General features: G+C 45.7%; 2 protein-coding genes across 2 annotated transcripts; both read left to right on the plus strand.

Annotated features, from left to right (window-relative positions):
- The first annotated feature begins 7,795 nt into the window (after positions 1-7,795).
- Positions 7,796-11,413, plus strand: LOC133770475 (mast cell protease 1A-like). The gene is made up of 5 exons (XM_062206585.1): positions 7,796-7,859; positions 9,311-9,458; positions 10,296-10,434; positions 10,627-10,884; positions 11,252-11,413. Exons 1-5 carry the CDS (start codon positions 7,805-7,807, stop codon positions 11,411-11,413), a joined length of 762 nt encoding a protein of 253 aa, XP_062062569.1. The 5' UTR covers positions 7,796-7,804.
- Positions 11,414-15,498: 4,085 nt separating this feature from the next.
- LOC133770476 (granzyme H-like) lies at positions 15,499-18,447 on the plus strand. Its single transcript, XM_062206586.1, has 5 exons — positions 15,499-15,556; positions 16,678-16,819; positions 17,294-17,429; positions 17,635-17,892; positions 18,292-18,447. Exons 1-5 carry the CDS (start codon positions 15,499-15,501, stop codon positions 18,445-18,447), a joined length of 750 nt encoding a protein of 249 aa, XP_062062570.1.
- Positions 18,448-24,786: the final 6,339 nt, after the last annotated feature.

A 24,786-nucleotide genomic window follows, 5' to 3' on the forward strand; every position in this document is an offset into this window, starting at 1 on the left:
AAGCAGCATATGGGATTTGGAAATGATTTTAATCATTTGGTTTCTGGGTGTGAAGTTACCAAACTATGTTTATTCCCCCAGATAATCCTTTTCACCTAGCAGACAGGGCAGCAGGTAGAGAGGAGGGAGACTCCTCAAAATGGGAGAAAATATTTACAACTGTGCACCTGAGAAAGGATTAATATCCAGAATATATAAAAACTCAAAAAAATCAACAATGCAAACAATCCAGTTAAGACATGGACAAAGGATCTAAATGGATTTTTTAAAAAATACAAATGACCAACAAACACATGTAAAAATATTCAGTTTCACTAACCATCAGAGAAATGCAAAGCGAAACCACAATGGGATTCCATCTCACTTCAGTTAGAATGGCTATGATCAAAAAGACAACAAATACAAAGTGCTGGCAATGAAGTGGAGAAAAAGCAACCCTTACATACTGCAAGTGGCAGTGCAAAATGTCACAGCCACTATGGAGAGTAGGATCCAGGTTCCTCAAATAATTAAAAACAGAATTACCATATGACCAGCTCTCCCACTTCTGAGTATATATTCAAAGGACATGAAATCAGCATATGAAAGAGATACTTGCACTCCTGTATTCAGCACTGTTCACAATAGTCAAGATAGGAAATCAATCTAGATGTCCCTCACTGGATGAATGGATAAAGACAGTGTGGTATATGTATACAGAGTGGAATATTACTCAGGCATGAAGAATAATGAAATTCTGACATGGGCAAAATGGATGGAATTATATGTCAATTGAATAAGCCAGGCCCAGAAAGGCAAATGCCATATGTTTTCTCTAATATGTAGAATCTTTTTATATGTTAAATTTAAAATAGTGATTATTAGAGACTGGTGCTGGAGATCTGACCATGGGTGGTAAAGTGTGTGAATGGTGGTGCAGTCATGTGAAGGCAATGGGTTCTGCTGTTTCCTGGAAGAGCAGGAGCACTATAGTCTGTGCTAAAGGAAATGGAAGAGCTAATTGCCTGCCACGATTGGTTTATGCTGTGTCTATCTGTTGAAATATTGTACTATATCTCAAAAATGTACATATATTTCTGAGTAATACAAAATTCTAAAAATAAACAGAAAGGAAGGAAGACCACTAGGGAAGCCTTATTTTCATTTGTTTTAAAAGTCACAGGTATGAATGTCAATGCACAGATAGGATAAACACCCTCTGCTGAACATAAATGTGGATGGCCAGCTCCTGCCTGGACACAATCGAACCTTAATCAGGGAGACACTTGGTCTGAAAAATTAAGAAATGCTTCTAATAGTTAGACAGTCACGGCTATGGGTATGTCCGTGATTCCCAAGACTGCCATCATTAGGAAGCTCTTGGGTTAGAGGCCACACATAAAGTATGTGACTTCCTATTAAATAAGGGTCTCCATGTGTCAGGTTCGCCTTGCCAAATACTCCCTGCAGCCACTCCTCAAGGTCTTGTCACTAACGAGGTATTGTCCAGCAGATCAGCATAAGTTCCAGCTCCAGGTTAATGTCTCCCTGTCCCAAATATACACAGAACCATGCTTTTTGTAACACGGACTACAGTCTCCCCCGGGACCATGTAACTCTGATGGGGACGTCCTTTCACACCTAAGGTGCTGCAACATCCCTTCACTTTAAGTCCATGTATGCCCCAAAAGGTGAAGTGAATCTCTTAAAGGCAGCATATAGTTGGAATTTGGTTTTTCAAACCTATGTTCAGCCACTTTATGTCTTATTAACTGAAGAATTTAATCAATTTTCATTCAAAGTAATTGTGACTAGGTAAAGACTTGCTATGGCTACTGTGTCATTTGTTTTCGATTGTTTTATAGCTTCAAAGTACTTGAAGACAGATACGAAGCATTCTTCCCTGAGCCTGACTTTTCCTAAAGTAAACTGAAATTTCCTAGTTCCTTCACCTGTTTCTCCCATGAGTCAGGAGTTGATTTCCTACTGAGAACTCTTTCCTGTAGAACCGGCCTTATAGAGTTCAGGGTGGGCACTGTTTTGAGACATGACTTAGATGTTCTTTATGTAACTGACATTCCTTTGCACGGGAACAAGAAACAATAGCCTTTATGAGGACTCATGCAGCAGGTGAAGTTTTGGAGGGGAATGAACCAGGTTTGTGGGTACAAACAAAAGCTACTTCCCCCAGATCTGGCCCCCTTTTATGTACTCAGCTGTCCTTGAGTAACCTCTATAAGCTGGCAGTTACAGCCATGTACTCAAAATACTTCTGGAGAAGACCTGGTAGCTGCGCCATAAAGGACTTACAGGATTTCATTGCTATGGCAAATTCACATAGAATATTAATTCTCAACCTTTCAGGTTCAGAAAGCTAATCTCATCAACATGTCAACATTAAAGCCATATGTTAGGCTGGACTCAAATAAGATAAGATTAGAAGATGATGTGTAAAACCAGATTGCCATATTTTTTATGAGAAACTATTGTCACAGGCCTGGACTACCTATGTTCTCTAGATGGTCACCTAAAGGCAGATCAGCACAGGAAATGAAGCTTGATCAACTGTTGTCTAAAAGTCAAGGAATCAGATCCAGCATGGGTGAGTATACTGAGTTTTTAATGGCATGAGGTTTAATCCAAGTCTCCATCTCTAAAGGATTCTCAAGTGAACACATGGGCTCTAGTCTGTTGTCCACACGCTGCACTCACTATGTCTGTATTTTGACAGAAACTGCTAGTGCTCACAACAATCTCCTCATTTCCTTTTTTCTTCGTAGATTAGATTTCTCATTAACAGATTTTGGAAGCTAAGTGAACCTTCGGTAAGACAAATTAAAAAAAAAAAAAAAACACCACATCTAAGCACCTCATGGTCAAAAGGGTAAAGATCAAAGAAAAAGAAAAAGCTTTGAAACCGAGCAGAAGGGGGAAAGACACATTACTTGAGAGAAACCAACAATCAGAGTAACAGTAAGATACTCATCAGAAATAATGAAAGCCAGAAAACACTGAAATGACATTTTTAAAGGGCTGAAAGAAAAAAGAAACAAACTAGAATCCTATATCTGATGAAAACACTGCTCAAAAATGAAAGTAAAGGTCCGGCACTATGGCATGGAAGGTTAAGCCACCGCCTGCAGGGCCAGCATCCCCTATGAGTCCTGGTTGCTCCACTTCCAATCCAGCTCCCCACCAATGCACCTTGGAGAGCAGCAGATGGTCCAAGACCTTGGGCCCCTGTACCCACCTGAGAGACCAAGAGAAGGCTCCTGGCTCCTGACTTTGGCCTGGCCCAGGCCATTGCAGCCATTTGGAGAATGAACCAGCAAATGGATGATCTCTCTCTTCCTCTCTCCCTCTCTCCCTCTCTCCCTCACCTCTTCTCTGTTATCTCTGCTTTTCAAATAAATAAAATAAATCTTTTTAAAAATGAAAGAATGGTAAAGAGCTTTTCAGAAAAGCTGAAGCTGAACAAATTTGTTGGCATCAGCTTGCACTGCAGAAAATACTAAAAGAAGTCTTCAAGTTGAAGGTAAATGATCCATTTTTTTTAAAATGGAATGGAAAAAGCAGAAATGAAAGTGTAGCAAAATAAAATGTAACTAAATAGAAAGATTTTGCATACATTTCTTTCAAAATGATTGACTATTTAAGGCAGAAATACTATAGGATTTATGGTGTATGGTATAAATGTAGGATAAAAAGTAATTCAAAGAAGGGAGAAGACATGAAAATACATCATTACAAGGTTCTCATGTGAAATGATATGACATTAATTCAGAACAGACGAAGCATGTGAAGGAGGCACATTGCAATCTTAGAACAAGCACTAAAATAATTTCTGGAAACATAACTGAAAGCTAAAAAAGAAAAAACTTAAGTAGGAAAAAACACAGTAAAAGAAAGACAAAGGACTAAATCACACAAATAGAAATCAAATAACAATATGCTTTTCAATCCAGGCCTGTCAGTAGTTGTATTATTGTCAAACAGCTTCAACCCTTCAGTTAAAGGGATTATCAATCTGGATTGAAATATGCAAGATCCAATTCTGTGCTGCTTACACAATCACAAAAAGACATGGACAAGATCAGGGTAAAATTATGGAGAGAAAAAAAGATACATCCCAAAATACCACTGAAAAGAAAACTACCTTGTCCGAGAAGTGCACTGTTTATGTTTTAAGTTTTTGGCTACTTTTGAGATGAGGTAGTGTCTCAGCAGAACTTTCACTTCCATTTTTCTCATGTCTTACTACCATTTCTAATATGAGTGCCATTGAGAACTCTTCCTTTATTTTTTAGAAAAAAAAAATTTATTTATTTATTTGAGAGGTAGAGTTACAGTGAGAGGGAGAGACAGAGAGAAAGGTCTTCTGTTCACGGGTTCACTCCCCAAATGGCCACAACGGCCGGAGCTGCACCGATCCAAAGCCAGGAGCCAGGAGCTTCCTCCGGGTCTCCCACGTGGGTGCAGAGGCCCAAGGGCTTGGGCCATCTTCTATTGCTTTTCCAGGCCATAGCAGAGAGCTGGATGGGAAGAGGAGCAGCCAGGACTAGAACCCGACACCCATATGGGATGCCAGTGCCTCAGGTGGAAGATTAACCCACTGTGCCACAGCGCCGGCCCCAAGAGAACTCTTCTTTCTAGTTTGCATGTGTTTTACTGTAAAGTACCACATCTTCTGCCCATTTTGATATTTTTCTTCTATACTTTTAGAAATTTTATATATTAGATTAGCTATTTAATTGTGGTAAACTTGCATGTTGCAATTATTTTTCTCAAGTTTAGATCTGTATTTTAAACTTGTTTAAAACTGGAGTCTGACATGTGAATTTTTTATGTAAAAAATTTACTTATAAATCCTTTAATATTCCTAAATTTAGAGTCACTGCTAGGAAGGCTTTCTCCACTCTGGGTTCATGAGAGACTCTACCCACATGTATTTCTAGTATATGTATGGTTTTATTTTGTAGATTTGAGTCTCTTACCTACTTGAATTTTATTCTGGTGACTCATGTGAAATATGACTCCAGCTTGATATTTTAACAAATGTCTGTCTAGTTGTCAGGATATCAGAATGTCTACCTTTTCCCCAATTAGTTGAAATGTCTCCTTATTTTAAAACTGCATTTTTGTATATACTTGGAAATATTTCTGGATTTTTCTCACCTGTTTCATTGGTCTGTCTTACTATTTCTGAGTCAATCCCAAAATGTTTTAGTAAAGAAATTTCATAGAATGTTTTTAATACCTGATAAAGCTAACCCTCTCTGCTGTTGCTCTTTCTTTTCGTGTTGTGGTTCATTATTTTCCTAGCTATTCTTTGATGTTTACTTTCCATGTGAATTTTAGAACTTCTGCAACATTAGGAGAAAAACTTGTTGGCATTTTTGTTGGAATCACATTCAATGTACACATTAGATTGGAAAGAATTGGCATCCTAACAATATGGATCCATCTTATCTAGGAAATAGGAATATCTTTCTATTTCTCAAGTCTATTTTACATCTTTAAAATTTCCCACAAATAAATTTTTTACAATTTTGATTAAATTTTTCCTAAGAAAGGTTTATCTTTTTTGTTGCTTTTGTAATACATTTTCTTTCTAATTATGGCTGTTATTTGTGTGTGTAAAGACCACAATCTCAACCCTATAGAACAAATTACAAGTACAACACAGACAAACTTATTTTCCTGAACTATTTGAGAGTAAAGGTACTAACATGGCGCTCCATTATTTCCTAAACCCTTAAGTATATAATTTTTACAAACACGGATGCTCTTGACATAACCAATATAACTAGCAAACTCAGTAAATTAACATCAATATAATCATTGCTTTCCAATTTTTAAACAGTGAGAAGTCTGACATATTTGCCTTAACATATCTATTTATTCAATTACTCACCACAGAGATTTCTATCACAAGTCTTCCATCACCACCGCCACTCTTCTCCTATGATGTTCCCTCCTCCCCACCCCCAGGCCTTGACCCTCCACAGCCAGCAAGCAGTCTCTTTATTTCAATGTCTGCCTTACCCAGCTCAGCCTGCTCTGATGAATTGTACCAAACAATGTCCACTGACAGTGGCCAGTCACCCTCATTGAGCTCAGATACTATGTATTAGACCAGCCTCGTGCATGAACATCTTCCTCACCCTAATTGGGCATCCACTCACTGGGCCGCTCTCCTACACGCATGCTCTTCTCACCTCATGTGTATTCTGACATCCAAGTCCAGATGCCCAGTGCAGGGTGTCTGAGCCCATATGGAATGAGGAGGAGGTACACATGTAAAGGAGGCCTTGTATGGGCATCTTCCTCACCCCACCCAGGCATGGACACCCTACTCTGAACTGCTGTGACTCCCTACACTGCCTGGATCACTGTTGACAGCACAACTTTGCTTCTTTAACTAAGACTTTGTTACTATTTAAGAGAATTGGGATCAAGATGTTGAGAACCAACTTCTAGTTCATAAGTCTCCTTTTGTTTCCCTTATGAAGACATTGGCATATATTTTGCTTAGCAAATGGTACAGGCTATGAGAAATGTAGTTCTCTGGATAGCAGTTTGAAAATACTACTTGGGTTCCCTGGCATTGGTTCCCAGTCGACATGGTATCAATTATTCATTAAAGAGAACATATTTTGGGGTATTCAACCCTCTTCTATTTTCAGTGCACACAGATTGAACAAAGCAGACCCCAACCTATCCAGAGGCTATAACTTTAACATTGGCATTGACCAATCAGTGTTTTCAACTCCTTGAGCCAATTCTACTTGTACCCAAAAGCAATGTGACAGAATGTACATTCCTACATGACTGCAACCGTGTATACCCCATCCCACCAGCTCTTCTTAGAGCAAGACTTCAACACTCCTCCCACTGAGAGGTGAGCTCTAGGCTCCTTCCTTCTAAAACTGGGTGAGAGCTTTAGATTGCTCTGAGCAATGGAATATGATACAATGGATACCATGACTTCAAATCTAGGTAATAAAAAGGACATAGCTTCTGCCTGGCTTATTCTTTAAGGGTTTGATCATCAACCAACATGCAGTAAAGAACAATTCTATGCAGTGAAAAAATATGGAGAGACCCTAGTGGGGAGGAAATGAAGCCCATAGATGATAGCTAATATCAATCGCTGATGATTGAGTGAGTGAATGAGACTTCAGAGGGTCCTGAAGATCCCAGTCTCCAGGCTTTCATTCACCCCTGCTGACACCAAGAAGAGCAGAGATAACACTGACCAAATTGCAGATTCGTGGTCAAAGTATATGTTGTCTTAAACCATTAAGTTCTTTGGCAAATGAAACGCATCTTCTTCTTACACTGTTCTGCCCATTCCTCTAACCATGACCTTTACCTATCATATCCAAGACTGATGATTTTGTCTCCTCCATCAGAGCCAAACAATCTTATCTCTAATGTCTCTGACTCCCCCATGAAAAGGGGCCTCAATAAGCAATCATACTGACAGTCTCAAGAGAGCCAAGAAAATGAAGGTGTTCTTGTGTCTATCATGATGATACCTAGGTTTTTGAGGTTCAAGAACCCACTAATGGCTAATGCAGTATTTCCAACCACTTGTAGCCTTGGGGTCCTGTTTTCTGCTAGTGTGGTTACTGCTGGGTAGTCAAGAGCTATTGGTGCTCATGTGGTTACCAGTAGCTTCTTACTCAACTCAGGCCTGAGGACTTAATCACGCAAGGCTGACATAGTCTCATCTGATAAACCCCCACAAAACCAGCCAACGCTGCGGGTTCAAAGACAAAGACAGACAAGCAGATGTTTTCTGAGCAGCCTTCCCAAGAAGATGCAGCCACTCCTGCTCCTGTTGGCCTTTCTTCTGTGCCTCAGAGCTGAGGCAGGTAAGTGACTGTCCCCATGAAGAGAGCCCTAGCTCCATTCCACATGCTACTCCATTGCTACACCCTGGCCCTGGTCAAACTCCAGGAACTTTCTGAACCCCAGGTGCAGTCTTCCCTAAAGACTGGCAAATCAGATGCTCATCAGAAACCCATTAGGAATAATAGAGCTAGTCTTCATAAGTTGCTGTCTCTCCTCAAGCCCTACCCTGTCCCCTGGAGAGTGGATTCTTTTACAGAAGCATCTGGAAAAATGTTAGAAACTGTGAATGAGAAATAACTGATTCCCCAAGAAATTGTAGCTTGAAAAAAGGAACTGGCATGGGGCTGGCGCCGCGGCTCACTTGGTTAATCCTCCGCCTGTGGCGCCGGCATCCCATATGGGCACCAGGTTCTAGTCTTGGTTGTTCCTCTTCCAGTCCAGTTTTCTGCTGTGGCCCGGGAAGGCAGTGGAGGATGGCCCAGGTGCTTGGGCCCTGCACCCGCATGGGAGACCAGGAGGAAGCACCTGGTTCCTGGCTTCAGATCAGCACAGCGTGCTGGCCTTAGCAGTCATTTTGGGGGTGAACCAACAGAAGGAAGACCTTTCTTTCTGTCTGTCTGTCTCTCTCTCTCTCTCACTGTCTAACTCTGCCTGTCAAATATTAAAAAAAAAAAGAAAAGAAAAAAGGAACTGGCTTCTGTATCAAAGTAAATTCCACTAACTTTCTAATTCAAAATAAAATATACCATCAACCTTTATCCCTTTCTCCAAACATGCCATTCCCAAGATGTAGGACACAGTTGACCTCAAAGTTGATATCCTGGACCCTTTAATGCTTGTTTTGGTTCAGCTTCATTTCTCTCTGGTCATCTTTCAGTTACTGAAGGGTACAATGGCTTTGTCAGGCCAACCTCTTCCTCCAACTCAGAGCTTCTCCAGTGCAACCCAAGCAAGCCTCACCCAGAGGCTAACTGGGAGCATTCCTTCTTGCATCCAAGACACTGACAGTGTACCTACTTTGTGTCAGGCTCTTGCAGATAAACATCAAACACAACTCAGCATCTTGAGCTCACTTTGAATATTACAACCTAGCAAAGGCTCAGTGGGCTCTGGGAAACAAAAGGAGAAAGAGAATCCAGGAGAGTCTGAAACAGTATTCTTCAGGATCTATGGGGACTCCAGTGCTTGTTTCAAAGTTTGTCTGTCAACATAAAATTTTGAAGCACAAATTAAGGAAAAACAACCATTCTTCTCTTCATCAGAGAGAGAATCAGAGTCTCGTAGGTCACCATGCAAGCCAGAAATGCTGCCCAAAGAATCTGTTAGACCCCTTCTAGGTTGCTGCCAACTGCTATAGGCTCAGCTATCTATTACTCCCCCCACTCTGCCCTCCCTATAGTTTGTTCCAGTCTCCACTTCTCCAGCTTTCAGCTCTATGAGCACAGAAGGCAGAACAGAATTTTTCTTCCAGGGAAAATCATTGGAGGCCATGAGGCCATACCTCATTCTCGTCCCTACATGGCATTTCTTCAGATCAAGACTCTTTTTGAAAAAATAACCTGTGGGGGTTTCCTGGTACGTGAAGACTTCGTGCTGACAGCAGCTCACTGCAGGGGAAGGTAAGCTCATGGCAGGGTCTCCTATTATTCTATGGACACTCCATGGGGAATTCTCTTTTTAGAAGCTGTGAATGTAGGCCATCTGTTAACACAGAAGTGTTCAGAGATAGGTAAACTTTGGATGGAAAGGAAGAGCTCGTCCCAAGTGGCACATTAAAGACAGAAGGAGCATTCTAGTTAAAGGGAGATGGGAAGGAGGTCAGCGCTGTGCCTGGAGCCCAGAGTGCAGATCTGAGAACTCGAGACTTTTTTTTTCTTGGAGATAGTCAACCTCTGTGCAAGGCTAAGAACCTACATCTGCTGCAGGAGCTACCATCCAGTTCTGGTTGCCAAGAAGTGAAGGTCACAGAAATGCTTGATCTCAGGCCGGCGCCATGGCTTAACAGGCTAATCCTCCACCTTGCGGCGCCGGCACACTGGGTTCTAGTCCCAGTTGGGGTGCCGGATTCTATCCCGGTTGCCCCTCTCCCAGGCCAGCTCTCTGCTATGGCCCGGGAAGGCAGTGGAGGATGGCCCAAGTGCTTGGGCCCTGCACCCCATGGGAGACCAGGAGAAGCACCTGGCTCCTGCCATCGGATCAGCACAGTGCGCCGGCCGCAGCGGCCATTGGAGGGTGAACCAACGGCAAAAAGGAAGACCTTTGTCTCTGTCTCTCTCTCTCACTGTCTACTCTGCCTGTCAAAAAAAAAAAAGAAGAAAAAGAAATGCTTGATCTCAGTCCACCCATCTCCTGTAATTCCTTTCAACTCAAGTTCTGCCTTGCCTTGGGCTATTTTCCTACAAGGCTTCTGGGCTGTGACCCCTGTGACTCCTTTTCCCTCCAAGGTCTCTTTACAGCTCAATGAAGATCATCCTAGGGGCCCACAACATCAAGAAGCGGGAGAGCTCCCAGCAGGTCATCCCCGTGAAAAGAGCCATCCCCCACCCAGACTATCAACTTAAGAAAGCTCACTTGAATGATATCATGTTACTCCAGGTAAGACATGACAGTCCCCAGAGGCTTGAATCATTTAACCCTGAGGTCTCTGCATCCCCATGTCCTCATTCCCAACTTTCCTTCCAACATGACCCTTTCACTTGTCCCAGGCCCATGAAGAAGGCAACTCTGTGGCTGTCTCAAATCTTTGTGGGTCACTGGTTGATTAGAATTCCCTCCTTCTGCCTTCAGTTAAAGAAGAAGGCCAAGCTGAGTGACAAAGTGAGCCTCCTCAGGCTGCCCACAAAGACAGCCAAGGTGACGCCGGGGATGGTGTGCAGTGTAGCCGGCTGGGGGTCAACTGGTGTGAAAAAAACCACAGTGAAACTGCATGAGGTAGAGGTCAAAATCCAAACGGACCAGGAATGTACGCTTTACTTCAGAAGCTATTACAACGAAAGCATCCATATTTGTGTTGGGGACAAGAACATCAACAAGTCTTCTTCACAGGTGAGATCATTAAAACTGTCCATCCCCTGCCTTGGGCACAGCAGACCTCTGTGGAGATGGTGGGAATTAGCCCATCCCTATGTACTCAGCCTTCTAGCAGTCAAGTCACTGATTCTCTCTCCCTGCGGGGAATGAGCAACTGACAGGCAGAGGCTATTATGGGGAGGGAATGTATATCAGGCCCCAGTTGACTGGAGGGAATAGTCAGGACCTTGGCTGGAGCTTTACTTCTGAGGGATGTCACAAGGCTTGCCTTGATCCTGCTCTCGCACACACAGCCCACAACAGAGAACACCCATCCCCTGAGGAGGTGGTGGGAGGCATGACCAGGAGGATACCAATTCGGCTTTCTTCTCTCTGTCCACAGGGGGACTCTGGAGGTCCCCTCGTGTGTAATGATGTGGCCCAGGGCATTGTATCCTTTGCAAAGGAAGATGGGACCCCACCACGTGTCTATACCAAGATCTCAAGCTTTATGCGCTGGATAGAAGAAACAATGAGATCCTTCAAACTGCAAGGGCCAGACTGAAATGCCTCCAGGCCTCTGCCCTTCCTCTTCTCTGGGGCTGAGGCCACAATGCATTGGGGGGAAGTGGTGGTGGGAAACCTGCCAAGCACTTAATAAACTTCTACAGTGAAGTTGTTGGTTCCTCCTTTATTCACCAAAATGACACCCCATAAGCACCTGCTGCGTGACCAGCAGCCATTGGTTCACATTTCTGATTCACTTTATACTTTAGCCTCCTTTATACCCCACCTTGAAAACCATGGTATATTGATACCAGCTCCAAATGGACCTCCCTAGTGTGGGCTTCCCCAGGCAGGTTCAGTGTAAGCTTCTTCAAGGACAGGGAGACACCGCCCCAGAGGGAAAAATGATCCTCTCTCTTAGCTCATCCATGTCACCCTCTCACCTTATTCCCTACCTATACCCCTTCCCTGTCACACCCCAGAGCTGAAATGGCCACATAAAAGAATGACTTGGAGGCCAGCGCCACAGCTCAATAGGCTAATCCTCCGCCTTGCGGCGCCGGCACACCGGGTTCTAGTCCCGGTCGGGGCGCCGGATTCTGTCCCGGTTGCCCCTCTTCCAGGCCAGCTCTCTGCTGTGGCCCGGGAGTGCAGTGGAGGATGGCCCAAGTGCTTGGGCCCTGCACCCTATGGGAGACCAGGAGAAGCACCTGGCTCCTGCCATTGCATCAGCACGGTGCGCCAGTTGCAGCGTGCCTACCGCGGCAGCCATTGGAGGGTGAACCAACGGCAAAAAGGAAGACCTTTCTCTCTATCTCTCTCTCTCACTGTCCACTCTGCCTGTCAAAAAATTTAAAAAAATAAAAAAGTAAAAAAAGAATCTGACTTGGAAGGGGGATTAGTTAAGGAGCCTCAAATTGGGGGCTACTTTTCCACTCTAGCAAAAATGGGTGGGAGTCTCTCTGGCAATGGTATGCTTACCCCATGTAGGGCTCCCTCTTCAAATCAGGGCAGCTAGCAACTGGCAGCATGGCAAGTTCCAGGAAGGCCCGTCAGCACTCCCAGACCCAGCTGAATGCCTGTTGCAGCCTTGTCTTGAGTTCAGAGCCTAATGTACTTCCTAGTCTCCTGGAAGCTCATCTCCCTACCTCCTCAAATGACCTGAAGGGTGCTCTCCCATCTGGATCTGAGCCAGCCTCCCCCTGTCTGTCACTGTCTAGGATTCCCAGAATGCTAGGAGGAGCAACCTGCACTGTTCATCCCAGTGATCTTGGCAATTAGCCTACCCTCTGCCCTGTCCTGGGAGGAAGAGGAAAGTAGGGTGTGTGCTCAGAACTCAGGCCACCCCTTTCACATAGGCAGGATCATATCAGCCCTTTGCAGCCACATGATTGTCCTTCCTAAGCTCAGAGCCTACCAACTGATAGGTCACTCAGCAGCCTGAGACCTCCCAGCCCAGCTCTTTGGGTCACTCCTGAACAGCCTGGCCTCTGGACTAGGATTCTCCGATCAATACCCTGGGCTGGAGTGACCTTAAAAGTAGAGAGGCTGCTTCTCCACAGCACAACTGAGCAGCACCATTCTGTGATCACCCAATGCATCAATGCATACGGGGCAACTCTGCATGCTGTGCTGTAGGGATACAGCAAAGCTGCTCTGCCATCATGGAATATGTGTGTGTTTCTGGTTTGCCATGTCACCTTGCCACAGAGCTGCTTGGCCTAGATCTGTTTTTGAAATCCACAAGAATCAAAGTCATCTTGTTTTAAAAATGGTGATACTCACTTGAATTTCCTCTGTTACATGTATCACAGTAGGTTATGAGGTTTTTAGAAGGAACAGGAGGTTTTCTCGTCCTGTCAAGACTCAGGAGAGCTCCCTCCTGAAAGGGGAAGTACAGATGATAAGGGCACAGAATGTGAATAGATCTGTCTTGATTTTATTTGCATGCAGTGGGTATGAGCCTTGGTACATAAATTCAGATATATAAAAAATGCTGTATCTATGGGCATTTGGTGTACCGGTTAAGACACCACTTGTGACACTTGTAACCTGTATCTAAGTGCCTGGGTTCAAGTCCTAGCTCTGCTTCCAAGTCACTGTACACCCCGGCAGCCAAAGAGTGGTGCCTCAAGTATTTGGGTCACTGCCATCTGAATGGGAAACCTGGATTGAATTTCTGGCTCCTGACTTCGACCTGGTCCAGCCTCAGCTGTTGCAAGCATTTGAGGAATAAACCAGTCGATGGAAGATCACTCTCTGTTTCAAATGCCTTTTACATAGATGAATGAATAAATAAATAAATAAATTTTCATCTTTAAAAAGTGTTCTATTTTCCCCTACATCGAACTGGGTCCCACTGTAAGCCTGGGCTGACCTAAAATGTAATTCCAGTTATTACCGAGGCCTAGACACACCCAAAGTTGAACCCAATTAAAGAGGTTTCCAAGGTACATGAAAAATGGAGGAAAATCCTCAGATCCTCCACGCATGATGCTCAGTTTCTATTACTGTGTGCCAGCCTCATGAGGCGTATACAGAGAGAGGCCCTGGCCGATCTGCATACTGCTTCAGAGTGAAACACGGCTTCAGCATGAGGCAACACTTCTCGCTGCCCCAGCCCTGACACCCCACCTCATGCCTTAGACTTGAGAGATCATGGTATCCTTGAAGGTCTGTCCCTTCATCTCCTTGCTCTCAAAGGCACCCTAGAGCATAATCTCTTGTGCTTTAAACAAATACAGGAAGAGCACATGACAGCACACAGCTTCCGGTTCTGATCTTAAAACCAAATTGATAAGCCACAAAAATAAGAAGAATGAGGCTTCCTGCAAGGGACAAAAAGAACAAAATGCAACAAGCAAAAGGAAAAAAAAAATCATATATTTCCAAAGGTTGCAAACTCAGCACACACATTCCCAGCTTAGACGTTGTGGATTTTGTGGCTAACAAGTAGGGAAATGAGTGTCACAGACTCAGAGTCTTTAATGAAAGAAGAAACTAAAATCCAGAAAGTTGAAATGCCTGGCCCAAGGTCACACAGCCAAGGCATCACAGTCCCCAGGCTGGGCCCAGACTTCTCAGCATTTGAGAAAGTCCTTTTCAACCCGGGTCTGAGTCCTCGACTCCTTCTCAGGGCCAGAGGCCTTCAAGATCATCTGACACCCGCCACATGCTGACTCCCCAGCCTTGCACCCAGTGGGATTTCCAGCCTCTGTCCAGAACACTCCCTGGAGAGGGAGCTCCTGGGCTCACCGGTGGCCTGCTGTGCAGCAACACCGTCATAAGCAGCCTACCTTGTGAGAGCTGGGTGAAGACATGGGAAGTCCTCAGCTCACCCCTAACTGAAGCAACCTCGGAACCATGAGTCCCAGCTTACAGGCAAGAGTTCTCCAGCCCTAGGGAAAATGTGTCTCACCCCGCATACTCTGGAGAACTGTGTCCTTCTGGCCCTGACTTCCACTAGATCCCGTTACCTGTCCCAAAACGACAGTCTAATCCTTCCCAGAGATGCAGAGTGGGCCAGCTGAGCCAAGACGGTCTAAGTGTAGGTGACCGATCTCTCCTCATTTCCATCAGCCAGCACAACAGGGAAGCTGAACCAGAAACAAAACCACCAATGCTCAGATAGCTCAATAAACCCTGAATTGCACATGTGAGGAAACATTACCCCCAACAACACAGCAAGGAAACAATAAATAATACGTAACATCAACCAACTATGAACTTTTCAAGGACAGGAGTCACGTCTCTCATATCCCTGCAAGTAGCTCAGTAAATAATTACACATTTGTCTATCAGAATGAAGAGTCAAGAGCCGAGGAAAGCGGAGGGTGAGGGCTGTTACTGGGGGGCTTTGGTGGTTTCAGTCTCTGCCGGCTGCAGCCACAGCCTCCGCAGCCTCCACCTTCTCGTTCTTTGTTTCGCTTTTGGCTTCTGACTCAGAGGCAGGGGAGCTGGTGCAGTGATGGTGCCATCTTCTCCTAAACCAGAGAACTTTGACAAACCACTTTGCCTGATGACACCCATCAAAACCAAGAAGGACCAGTCAGAGAGCCCACCCTCCCTTCCTCCCCTTCCGGGGCTCTGTGTCTGGGAGGAGGAAACACCAGCAGCTCCAACCAGGGCAGCCCTCCCGGGAAGATGCTGCAGCTCCTGCTCCTGTCGCTCTCGCTTCTGCCTCCTGGGCAGGGACAGGTAGGTGAGCATTTATCCCAGAGGCCTGAGCCCATCTCACGAAACCCCCTGGACTTCTGATGCTTATTACTAGCAGTGGTCAGAAATGTTCCTCAGTTAGAGTCCAGGAACTTTTGAGCCCCAGCTCCCATCCCAAACCCAGAATCATAAATCAGGTGCTAGCTAGACATTCCACAAGGATGGCAGAAGGGAGGGCTCCCTAGGAGGTTTAACAGGTGCCAGCCTCACCCTGAACCTCTCCTTTATCACCTCACAGGTGTGTGGTTCTTAGAAAGGTGTTTGGCAGGGGATGTGAGGGTACAAAAGGCAAGCAATTAAAGTCCCTCCCTCCATCCCAGGAAAGGGCAGCTCAGACACCCAGGCTGCAGGCATGGGGGCTGTCACTGAGCAGGTCATATTACCAGTGCCTTCCACCCTTCAGTCCTGCCCAGGAGGAAAGCCCACGGTGCGAGTGATCTCAGAGCTGGCATCCACAGCCCTCTTGTTGCCCGGGTTCCACCCTAGGCCTCCCTAGTCCATTTCTGGCTGGCGTCTCCCTTTCCCCTTGTCTTCCCAGGCCCTTAGCTGCTCCACGGTCATTAGTGGTATCCTCCTCCAACACCCCTGAGGCCCTAAATCCCACCAGCCCTACCCTACAAGTCCCAGCCAAAGACTAACTGAATACCATTCATTCATGCAGCCAAAAAAAGAAAGAAAAAAAAATTACTGAGAACCCAGGACGTGTTAGGCCTTAGGATATGAGGGTTTTAGAAAATCCAATAAGCTATAAGGTCATGGGTAGATTATCAGAAAATGGCACCATCAGGATATTAGCAAAGGCTCCAAGGGCTCAGGGAAACTTAGAAAGAAAGAAGGAACCAGAGTAGTCAGGTGCAGGACCCTCCGGGACTTCACCCCACGAAGACAAAGCGGGTCTCCTCCATGTACCCATGGGATGTGGGACACGGAGGATGAGCACTGGCTGCCCTTCCTCAGAGCAGGGTTCTGAGGCTTGAGTTTCAGAAAAGGTTCTTGTGCTACCAGGAGAGCCGCACACAGAGCCAGGCCCTGTAGGGCACCACAGACCCACCTTACCTCCGACCAGAGCCTCTCCCAGTAACCCTATCTGCCAGGCTTTTCTTACAGAGATCATCGGGGGCCACGAGGCCAAGCCCCACTCCCGCCCCTACATGGCATTTGTTCAGTTTCTGGCTCAGAGTAAGAAGCGGTGCAGCGGTGTGCTGGTACGAGAAGACTTCGTGCTGACAGCTGCTCACTGCCGGGGAAGGTGAGGCGCTGCCGACAGCCTGCACTGCCTGAGGCTCCGCAGGGGCTGGGGAGCTGCCGGGGCCCTGGTGACACAAGCCCACGAGAGCTCATCAGAGAACAGGACTGGGCCAATGGAGGGCTGAGGAATAGCATAGGGAAGAGCTGAGGTCTCAGGGGAAAGAGAAAGTGGCACAGTTGAGAAGAGCAGCACCACACTGGCCACGTAAAGGAGGGGTGGGCACGGGAAGTATGCATGAAGGGTTCGAGTGCACACTCACTCGCACAGTTCCACAATGTTGCCGGCTGGCAAGAGGGCGCACACGGAAGCGCTACCCTCAGTGTAATTTACTGTCTCCCCGCTGTTCTTGAGAAGCAAGAGGCCAGTCAACTACCGTCCCCTCCACTGCCCCAGCTGTCAGCTGCTCTTCACAGCTCCTGGGCTGTCTCCCCTGTGCGTCCACACCTCCCCGTCCCCACTCTGCTCCCTGTGCAGCTCAATAAATGTCACCCTGGGGGCCCACAACATCAAGCAGCAGGAGAGGACACAGCAGGTCATCCCCGTGAGAAGAGCCATCCCCCACGAGGACTACAACCCCGAGGACTACACCAACGACATCATGTTACTGCAGGTAGGGCACTTCCACTGCTCTTGCTCTCCCTGGTCCTGTTGTTGACTCTCCCACTGTGAGGCTGCTCCTTCCCTCCATTCCATCCTGGCCACTGGGCCTGTTCTGGTGCTCCAGAAAAGAGGGAAGACGGGGCAGCCTCATCGTGGTGTCCAGGTCCAGATGGCCACTGGCTGAGATGGACTATCTTGCCTCTTTTCCCCACCAGCTGGAGAGAAAGGCCAAGCGGACTGCAGCTGTGCGGCCCATCCGCCTGCCCAGGGGCAAGGCCCGGGTGAAGCCAGGGCAAGTGTGCCGAGTGGCCGGCTGGGGACAGGTTGCCACAGGCACTTTAGCGACCACACTGCAGGAAGTGGAGCTAACCGTGCAGCAGGACCAGGAGTGCGAGTCCCTCTTCCACGGCTATTACAGCAGGGCCACGGAGATCTGTGTCGGGGACCCAAAGAAGATGAAGACTGGTGGCAAAGTAAGGTTCCAAGTGTCTACCCAGAGCAGTCCTGGGGAGAGAAGAGGTTGAGGGAGGTCTGGGATAATGGGAGTGGTGACCTCCCCATGCCCTCCATCCTGAGCTTAGGAAGTCCGAGTCTCCCAGGAATCCAGTCGTTAGTGCACCTCCTGGGTGGATCCGCAGTGGGGAGGATCAGTCATCCCACAGCAGCAGCAGAGCATCCCTGAGCACTGGAGAGAAAGGCTGGGCTCGGGTGCAGCTGGAAGAAAGGGTCAGGGCCTGGCGGGAGCCATAGCACTGAGAGAGGCAGCAAGTCCTGCCTCGGCCTTGATCTTACACACAGAGCCTCTGACAGAGGCCACTTGGGGGGCGGGTCCAGGAGGAGATCAGCTCATTCCTTCCTCTCTCTGCCCACAGGGGGACTCTGGGGGGCCTCTTGTGTGCAGCAATGTGGCCCAGGGCATTTTATCCTATGCACAAAAGAACAGGACCCCTCCAGGAGTCTTCATCAAGGTCTCAAGCTTTCTGCCCTGGATAAAGCGAATAATGAAGGGCCTCTGGCAGCAGGCGTAAGACTGACCTTCCTCTGTGGTTGAGCCTCTTTCCTGGGGCAGAAGTGAGAATCCTGTGGTGGTGGGCAGTGGGGGATGCAGCATCATAATAAATGGATCTCCAGAGTGAATATGACGGAAGCCTTATTTATTCATGAACTACCTTCAATGCAACTGGCAGCTGTCAATTCTGGCTTTTGCTTCCTCCCCCCCCAACCCTCCCTACTGTCTAAAGCCCATCCATCACACATCGCTGGTATTTAGTCTGCTGCCAGGGCTGGGTGTGAACACCAGTAATGAAAGACAATCCTCTCTCCAAAAACAAAACTCTCTAAACCAACCCCTCCCCTCCAAAACCTGGCAGAGAATGGAGCAAGGCAGTGGAAAGAAGATCACTCCGGGGACCAGAGGTCCAGGGATCATGCATGGACACTCAGTTCAGTATTTCCAGGGCCCCTCTGTCCAGCAGGCAGTCCTCTCCCATAGCCAGGACTGCCTACAGCTGGGAGGCTGAGATGCAGCTCCCTCTGCTGCCCCTCAGCCTCTCTCAGGTCTCATTGCCTTCCCCTTGGCCTGGCACTGAGTTCAGTCAAGCTACTTCCTCCATGCTGGCCTTTCACATCAGCCCTCAATTCCAAGTGCCTCTGGCCACCAGCTCCTTTGCCTTCCAGCTGAGGCTGTCCTGAGTCAGCCCCTCTCTCACCTCCCAACACAGTTCCCTACTCTGTGTGGCTTCTCCTCTACTGTTTGGCCCAGCCAGACCTAGACTGCCAAACCCACCTGACGATGATCAAACTGGCCAGCTCCCACCTCCCAGGTGGGTAAGGCTGGAGAAGTCCTGGGTCCATCCCAGCATTCCCCAGGGGCTCCGGCATCTCCTCTTTTAACCTAGCCTGGCCTTCAGACTCGAACTCCCACTGCTGGCAACCTCAGATTGTGGCAGCCTGCAAGCCAGAAGGCCCCCAGGGTTGCTGGACTGAAAGTATCACGTGGCTATCCATCAAAAGACAAACGTTTGTTGATCTACCTCTTTGTTCTAAGCACATAATGGGCTCGGTCTCAGTCTTTGCAAAACTTAACAGTGATAAGAAATTTCTCCTAAATTCTGACTCCTCTTCCACTAAGCAGGTTTATCTAGCACAGTTGGATCTGTTGTGGATTTGAAATCCACAAGAAATCTTTTTTAAATCTTTTTGACAGGCAGAGTGGACAGTGAGAGAGAGAGACAGAGAGAAAGGTCTTCCTTTTCCATTGGTTCACCCCCCAATGGCCACTGTGGCTGGCGCACTGCGGCCGGCGCACCACGCTGATCCGAAGCCAGGAGCCAGGTGCTTCCTCCTGGTCTCCCATGTGGGTGCAGGGCCCAAGGGCCTGGGCTATCCTCCACTGCACTCCCCGGCCACAGCAGAGAGCTGGCCTGGAAGAGGGGCAACCGAGACAGAATCTGGCGCCCCAACCAGAAATCTTGTTTTAAAAGCAATGAAATTTGGCTGGCGCCGTGGCTCAATAGGCTAATCCTCCGCCTGTGGTGCCGGCACACCGGGTTCTAGTCCCGGTCGGGGCGCTGGATTCTGTCCCAGTTGCCCCTCTTCCAGTCCAGCTCTCTGCTGTGGCCCAGGAGTGCAATGGAGGATGGCCCAGGTCCTTGGGCCGTGCACCCCATGGGAGGCCAGGAGAAGCACCTGGCTCCTGGCTTCACGTGCAGGCCGTAGTAGCCATTTGGGGGGTGAACCAACGGAAAGAAGACCTTTCTCTCTTTCTCTCTGTCTCTCTCTCTCACTGTCTAAGTCTGCCTGTCCAAAAAAAAAAAAAAAAAAAAAACTCTATATAAGTTAGCATTTCTTTCTGTCTTGATCTAGTGATTTTTATTTCTAGATTTATCTATCCTAGGAAAGATCTGAAGTTTGGGTTGGGCCACCAATTGCAGCACAGGCATGCCTTAAGGGCACTGGTTCGAGTCCCAATTCAGCTCCGTGCTGATGTGCCTCGGAAGGCAGTGGAAGATGGCCCAAGTACATGGACTCCTGCATCCCGTGTGGGATAACTGGGTGGAGCTCCTGGCTCCTGGCTTTGGCCTGGCCCAGACACAGCTGTTGCAACCATTTAGAGAGTCAACCAACAGATAAAAGATCTAGCTCTCCCTCTCTCTCTCTCTCTCTCTCTCTCACTCTGCACTTCGAATGAATAAAATAAATATTAAAAATAAAGATCTGAAGTTTGAATGTGTGTGCATGTGTGTGTGTGTACACGGGAAAGGTTAATATGGGAATTCATTTTTAAGAGGTGCATATTCCTGTCTACGGCCATATTACCCCGAACCTGCCTGATCTCCTCTGACCATGGAAGATGCATATTACCAAACACCATGTAATCCTTGAAGTTATGACACGGGACTACATTTTGTCACATGGAAGACTGCTCACCAAGTATGTTTATGTTAAAAGCAGATTACAGATAAGTATATGTAATTAGACTCTTGCTATACACATATTTTTTCCTTCAGACTTTTTCTTCCTGTAATGGTCCTACAATTTTTATTTATTACTTAGATCATGTAAAAGTCTATTAAATAATACTCTAAAAATCTAATCACTAGCAGATTTTTAATAAAATAAGGTAAATCTTTACATTGAATAATTTAAAATACAGGATTCAAAATAAATACAAGGGCACTGGTTCTAGTCCTGGCTGCTCCTCTTCCAGTCCAGCTCTCTGTTGTGGCCTGGAAAGGCAGTGGAGGATGGCCCCAAGTGCTTGGGCCCCTGCACCCGCATAGGAGACCAGGAAGAGGCACCTGGCTCCTAGCTTCAGATCAGCGTAGCTCCAGCTGTTGCAGCCATTTAGGAAGTGAACCAACGGAAGGAAGACCTTATTCTTATTCTCTCTCTCTCTCTCTCTCCTCTCTCACTGTCTGTAACTCTGCCTGTCAAATAAATTTTTAAAATCTTTAAAATACATACATACATACATACATACATACATGGAGTAGTGCTGAGGTGCAGTGGGTTAAGCCACCACTTGGGATGCCCTCATCACATATCAAAGTGCCTAAATTTGAGTTCAGCCTCCAAGCTGAACCCACTGTACCCAAGGAAGCCTTCAAGACCTCACCAGGGGCTCAGTCTTGTCTTTGTCATCTGCTCTTCCCTATGAGGATGATAATGCAGATTAGCCCTTGGCCAGAAAGTGTCTGGCATATGGTTGTGGGGGGAAGGCAGTGGCTCCGGCATAGCCCTCTGCCAGCACCAACACTGGATGAAGTCATCACAAGCTCACGAGCAGACACTACCTGAGACACTTGCCAAATGTCCTCCCAACGGCAGGTCTGGAGGGCCTGGGTGGTACTCTGGTCTCCTACCAAGCCAAGAGAAGCTAGACTGGTTACCAACGGGATTAGCAAGGTTGGGGGGAGGGGGGGCATGGATCCATCCATGACTGGCAATTGCCTGCCCAGAGGATTTGTATTACCAGCAGCTTGTGGGACCCAGGGAGGAGGTGGGGAACATTCCACCTGAATGTCCCAACATCCCAGAGGAGAAAAAAACTGTAACTGACGGAAATGTAGTAAAACAGTCAAGTCCAAGTAGCCAGTTACGGATATTGTGACACATATCAGTCTGTCTGCACAAATATCACAATTTTAAAAATTAAAATAGAAAGTAAAAACAGTTTGAAATCTACTACTCATATATTCACTTCTCCATCTGAACGTTGGCAAACCAACTTTGTAAAAAATGTATTGCAAAATACACATCCATGAAAAGTGCCAAGCCTAAATGTACAGCTTACAGAACTATTATAAGAACTATATTTTATGGCAAGAAATGGAGTGTGGTCAACACTCTAGAAGTCCCCCATATATGTCTTCTGGTTCAAAATTTTCCTCTCTGCCTCCTACTGTTCTGACATTTGTGATAACAAACATGCATATTTCTATTGATCACGTGCATACACATTTCTATCCAACACTGTTTTATTTTGCCAACTTTGGGACTTTCTACAAATAGCATCATACTGAACATAATCTTGAGATCTTTTGGGGTTATATTTGTAAGATGCATTATGTAGTTGCCTGAGGCAATAATTCCTTTATTTTCATTGCTATGAGATATCTTATGACGAGACCACAGTCTGATTTTTCATACTGCTGTTGACGGACCTTCCAAGTGTTTCTGGTTTGGGGCTATATAGATAATGTAGCCATGGCCTTCCTGGACATGTATCTGGTGGAAGTGTGCACGTGCTTCTCTAGGGTGTACACCCAGGAAGGCATGGTATAACCGGTATCCCCCTGTGATTTAAATTGGTGCTTCTCTGGTATCTATTGAGAGTTAACACTTTTTTATAGGCTTATGGACCACTTGGATTTCCTGTTTTGAGATGAGGTTGTCCAAGTCTCTGTCCATTATTTTATTGAGTTGATCTTTTCCATATTGATTTCTAGAAGTTCTTAATGTAATTTGAATATAAGTCCTTAGTTGGTTATGCGTGTTATATTTACCTTTTCTTACTCTATAAATTGTTTTTTGCTTCTCTCAATTTTAATATTTTAATCTACCAATTCTTTCCTTTATGTTAGTTTACTTTTGTGTATAGTGTCTACAATCTCTACCTATCATGAAGATATTACATTGTATTTTCAAGTCTTTATTCACACTTGAGTCCATAATCTACTTAGAATGGATTTTTAGATACTGTGTAAGATAAAGGGTAAGATTTATTTTTCCCTCATAGAAAATACGTGTGCCTATAGGACACCAAGAGGACTTCTATATCTTAGCATCTTAACTGGGGAGAAAAAAATAAAATAGTGTTTTCTCTGCTGTAATAGGGGCTACAACCTCCATCAAAAATCTGCTTGCACAATGCCAGACACATGGAGTGCCTTCCTTAATCAGTTATTGTGAAGTGCTACAGTAATTGATTTTCAAATGAAAAGTCCACTATACATTGCTAGGAAACATCTGAGTTACTCATGGCATATCTTTTTGCTTATCAATAGATTTGGTTTGCTTTCGTATTCAAAACTGATATCGGCCTGTACTGTTCCTTCCCCATATGATTTTATTGAGTTTGGCATCAAGGTTGTGCTAGTTTATAAAGGAGATACGTAATAGTCACTCTCCAGAAAAAATCATACAGCCTTCTTTGAAGATTTTCTAGAAGTACATACTTTCCATGGTTATCAAAACTAGAACTCAGATTTTGTGAGTTCAGCACATTCCCTCAGAACAACAGCAGTTTCTTAAATGAGCTCTCGTTATTCCTTTAATTTTGGCCTGATAATCACTACTGCATTGACAGTTCCTTGAGGCTTTAAGCTATTTTTTATTTTTTAATTTATTTATATTTGGAAGGCAGAGAGACAGAAATCTCCCATCCACTAGTTCACTCCTCAAGTGTGCACAACAGCCAGGGCTGGGTCTGGCTGAAGCCAGGAGCCTAGATCTCAATCCAGGTCTCCCACGTGGGCGACAGGGAACTAACTACTTGAGCCATTACTGCTGCTAACACTTCTGTGTTTAGCAGGAAGCTGGAACTGGGAATGGAGTTGGAACTCGAACCCATACATTCAGACATGGGAAGCAAGCACCCCACAGGGCATCTTAACCACAGGCCAAACGTTACCCTGCTCTTAGACATTTCAAACAGCTTTGGTTTGGTTGCTTTTAGTTGGAATGTTGGCCTGAGATCCTACATCACTGTTAATGAAATCCCCCTATCCATATCCTTATTCACAACATTGTGTGCACATTTTATGTATCTTTTTTCACATATCCGGCGGCTGTTCTTTTTCCTTTATTTTTAGGTGAGACTAATGTTTATAAACAAAACAAAATGTTGAAAAAAAGACAAATAAATTAAATTTTCCCAAATGCTAAGGCACTAATAAAGCTAATATTCTATTTTCTCTTTGTTCCCCTTTTTTAATATTAATTCTCAGATACATAAAAAAACTTCTTAGCACAACTGCTAAAGAAGGGATTAGCTTTGTATAAAATATAAAGATAAGTGAAACTGTGCAGATTTATGTGTAAGGAGAAGACTCATAAGTTTTGCAAGTGGGCTTATCATAATTCATAGATTAGGAATTATATCAGTTTTCAATTCTGTTGTTTTTGAAAAAAATTATACCAAATTGTAATGGTTTTCTGTGCATGCACAGATTCCTGTCAAGGTCTTCTTATGTTTAATGACCTCTGTGTTCTGCAGTGATTTGTTGTGCTGTTCTCCCAGGGTGGAGAACATTTTACAAGGAGCACAGCATTGATTATACTCTTTTTCGATGGTATCTCCTCTGGGAAAGAAAATGGGAATTAGCTTGATTGGCTTCTTATGTCATCAATGAAATGAGATCATC

This window comes from Lepus europaeus, chromosome 11 (genome assembly GCF_033115175.1).
Source record: "Lepus europaeus isolate LE1 chromosome 11, mLepTim1.pri, whole genome shotgun sequence".
Classification (NCBI taxonomy): domain Eukaryota; kingdom Metazoa; phylum Chordata; class Mammalia; order Lagomorpha; family Leporidae; genus Lepus; species Lepus europaeus.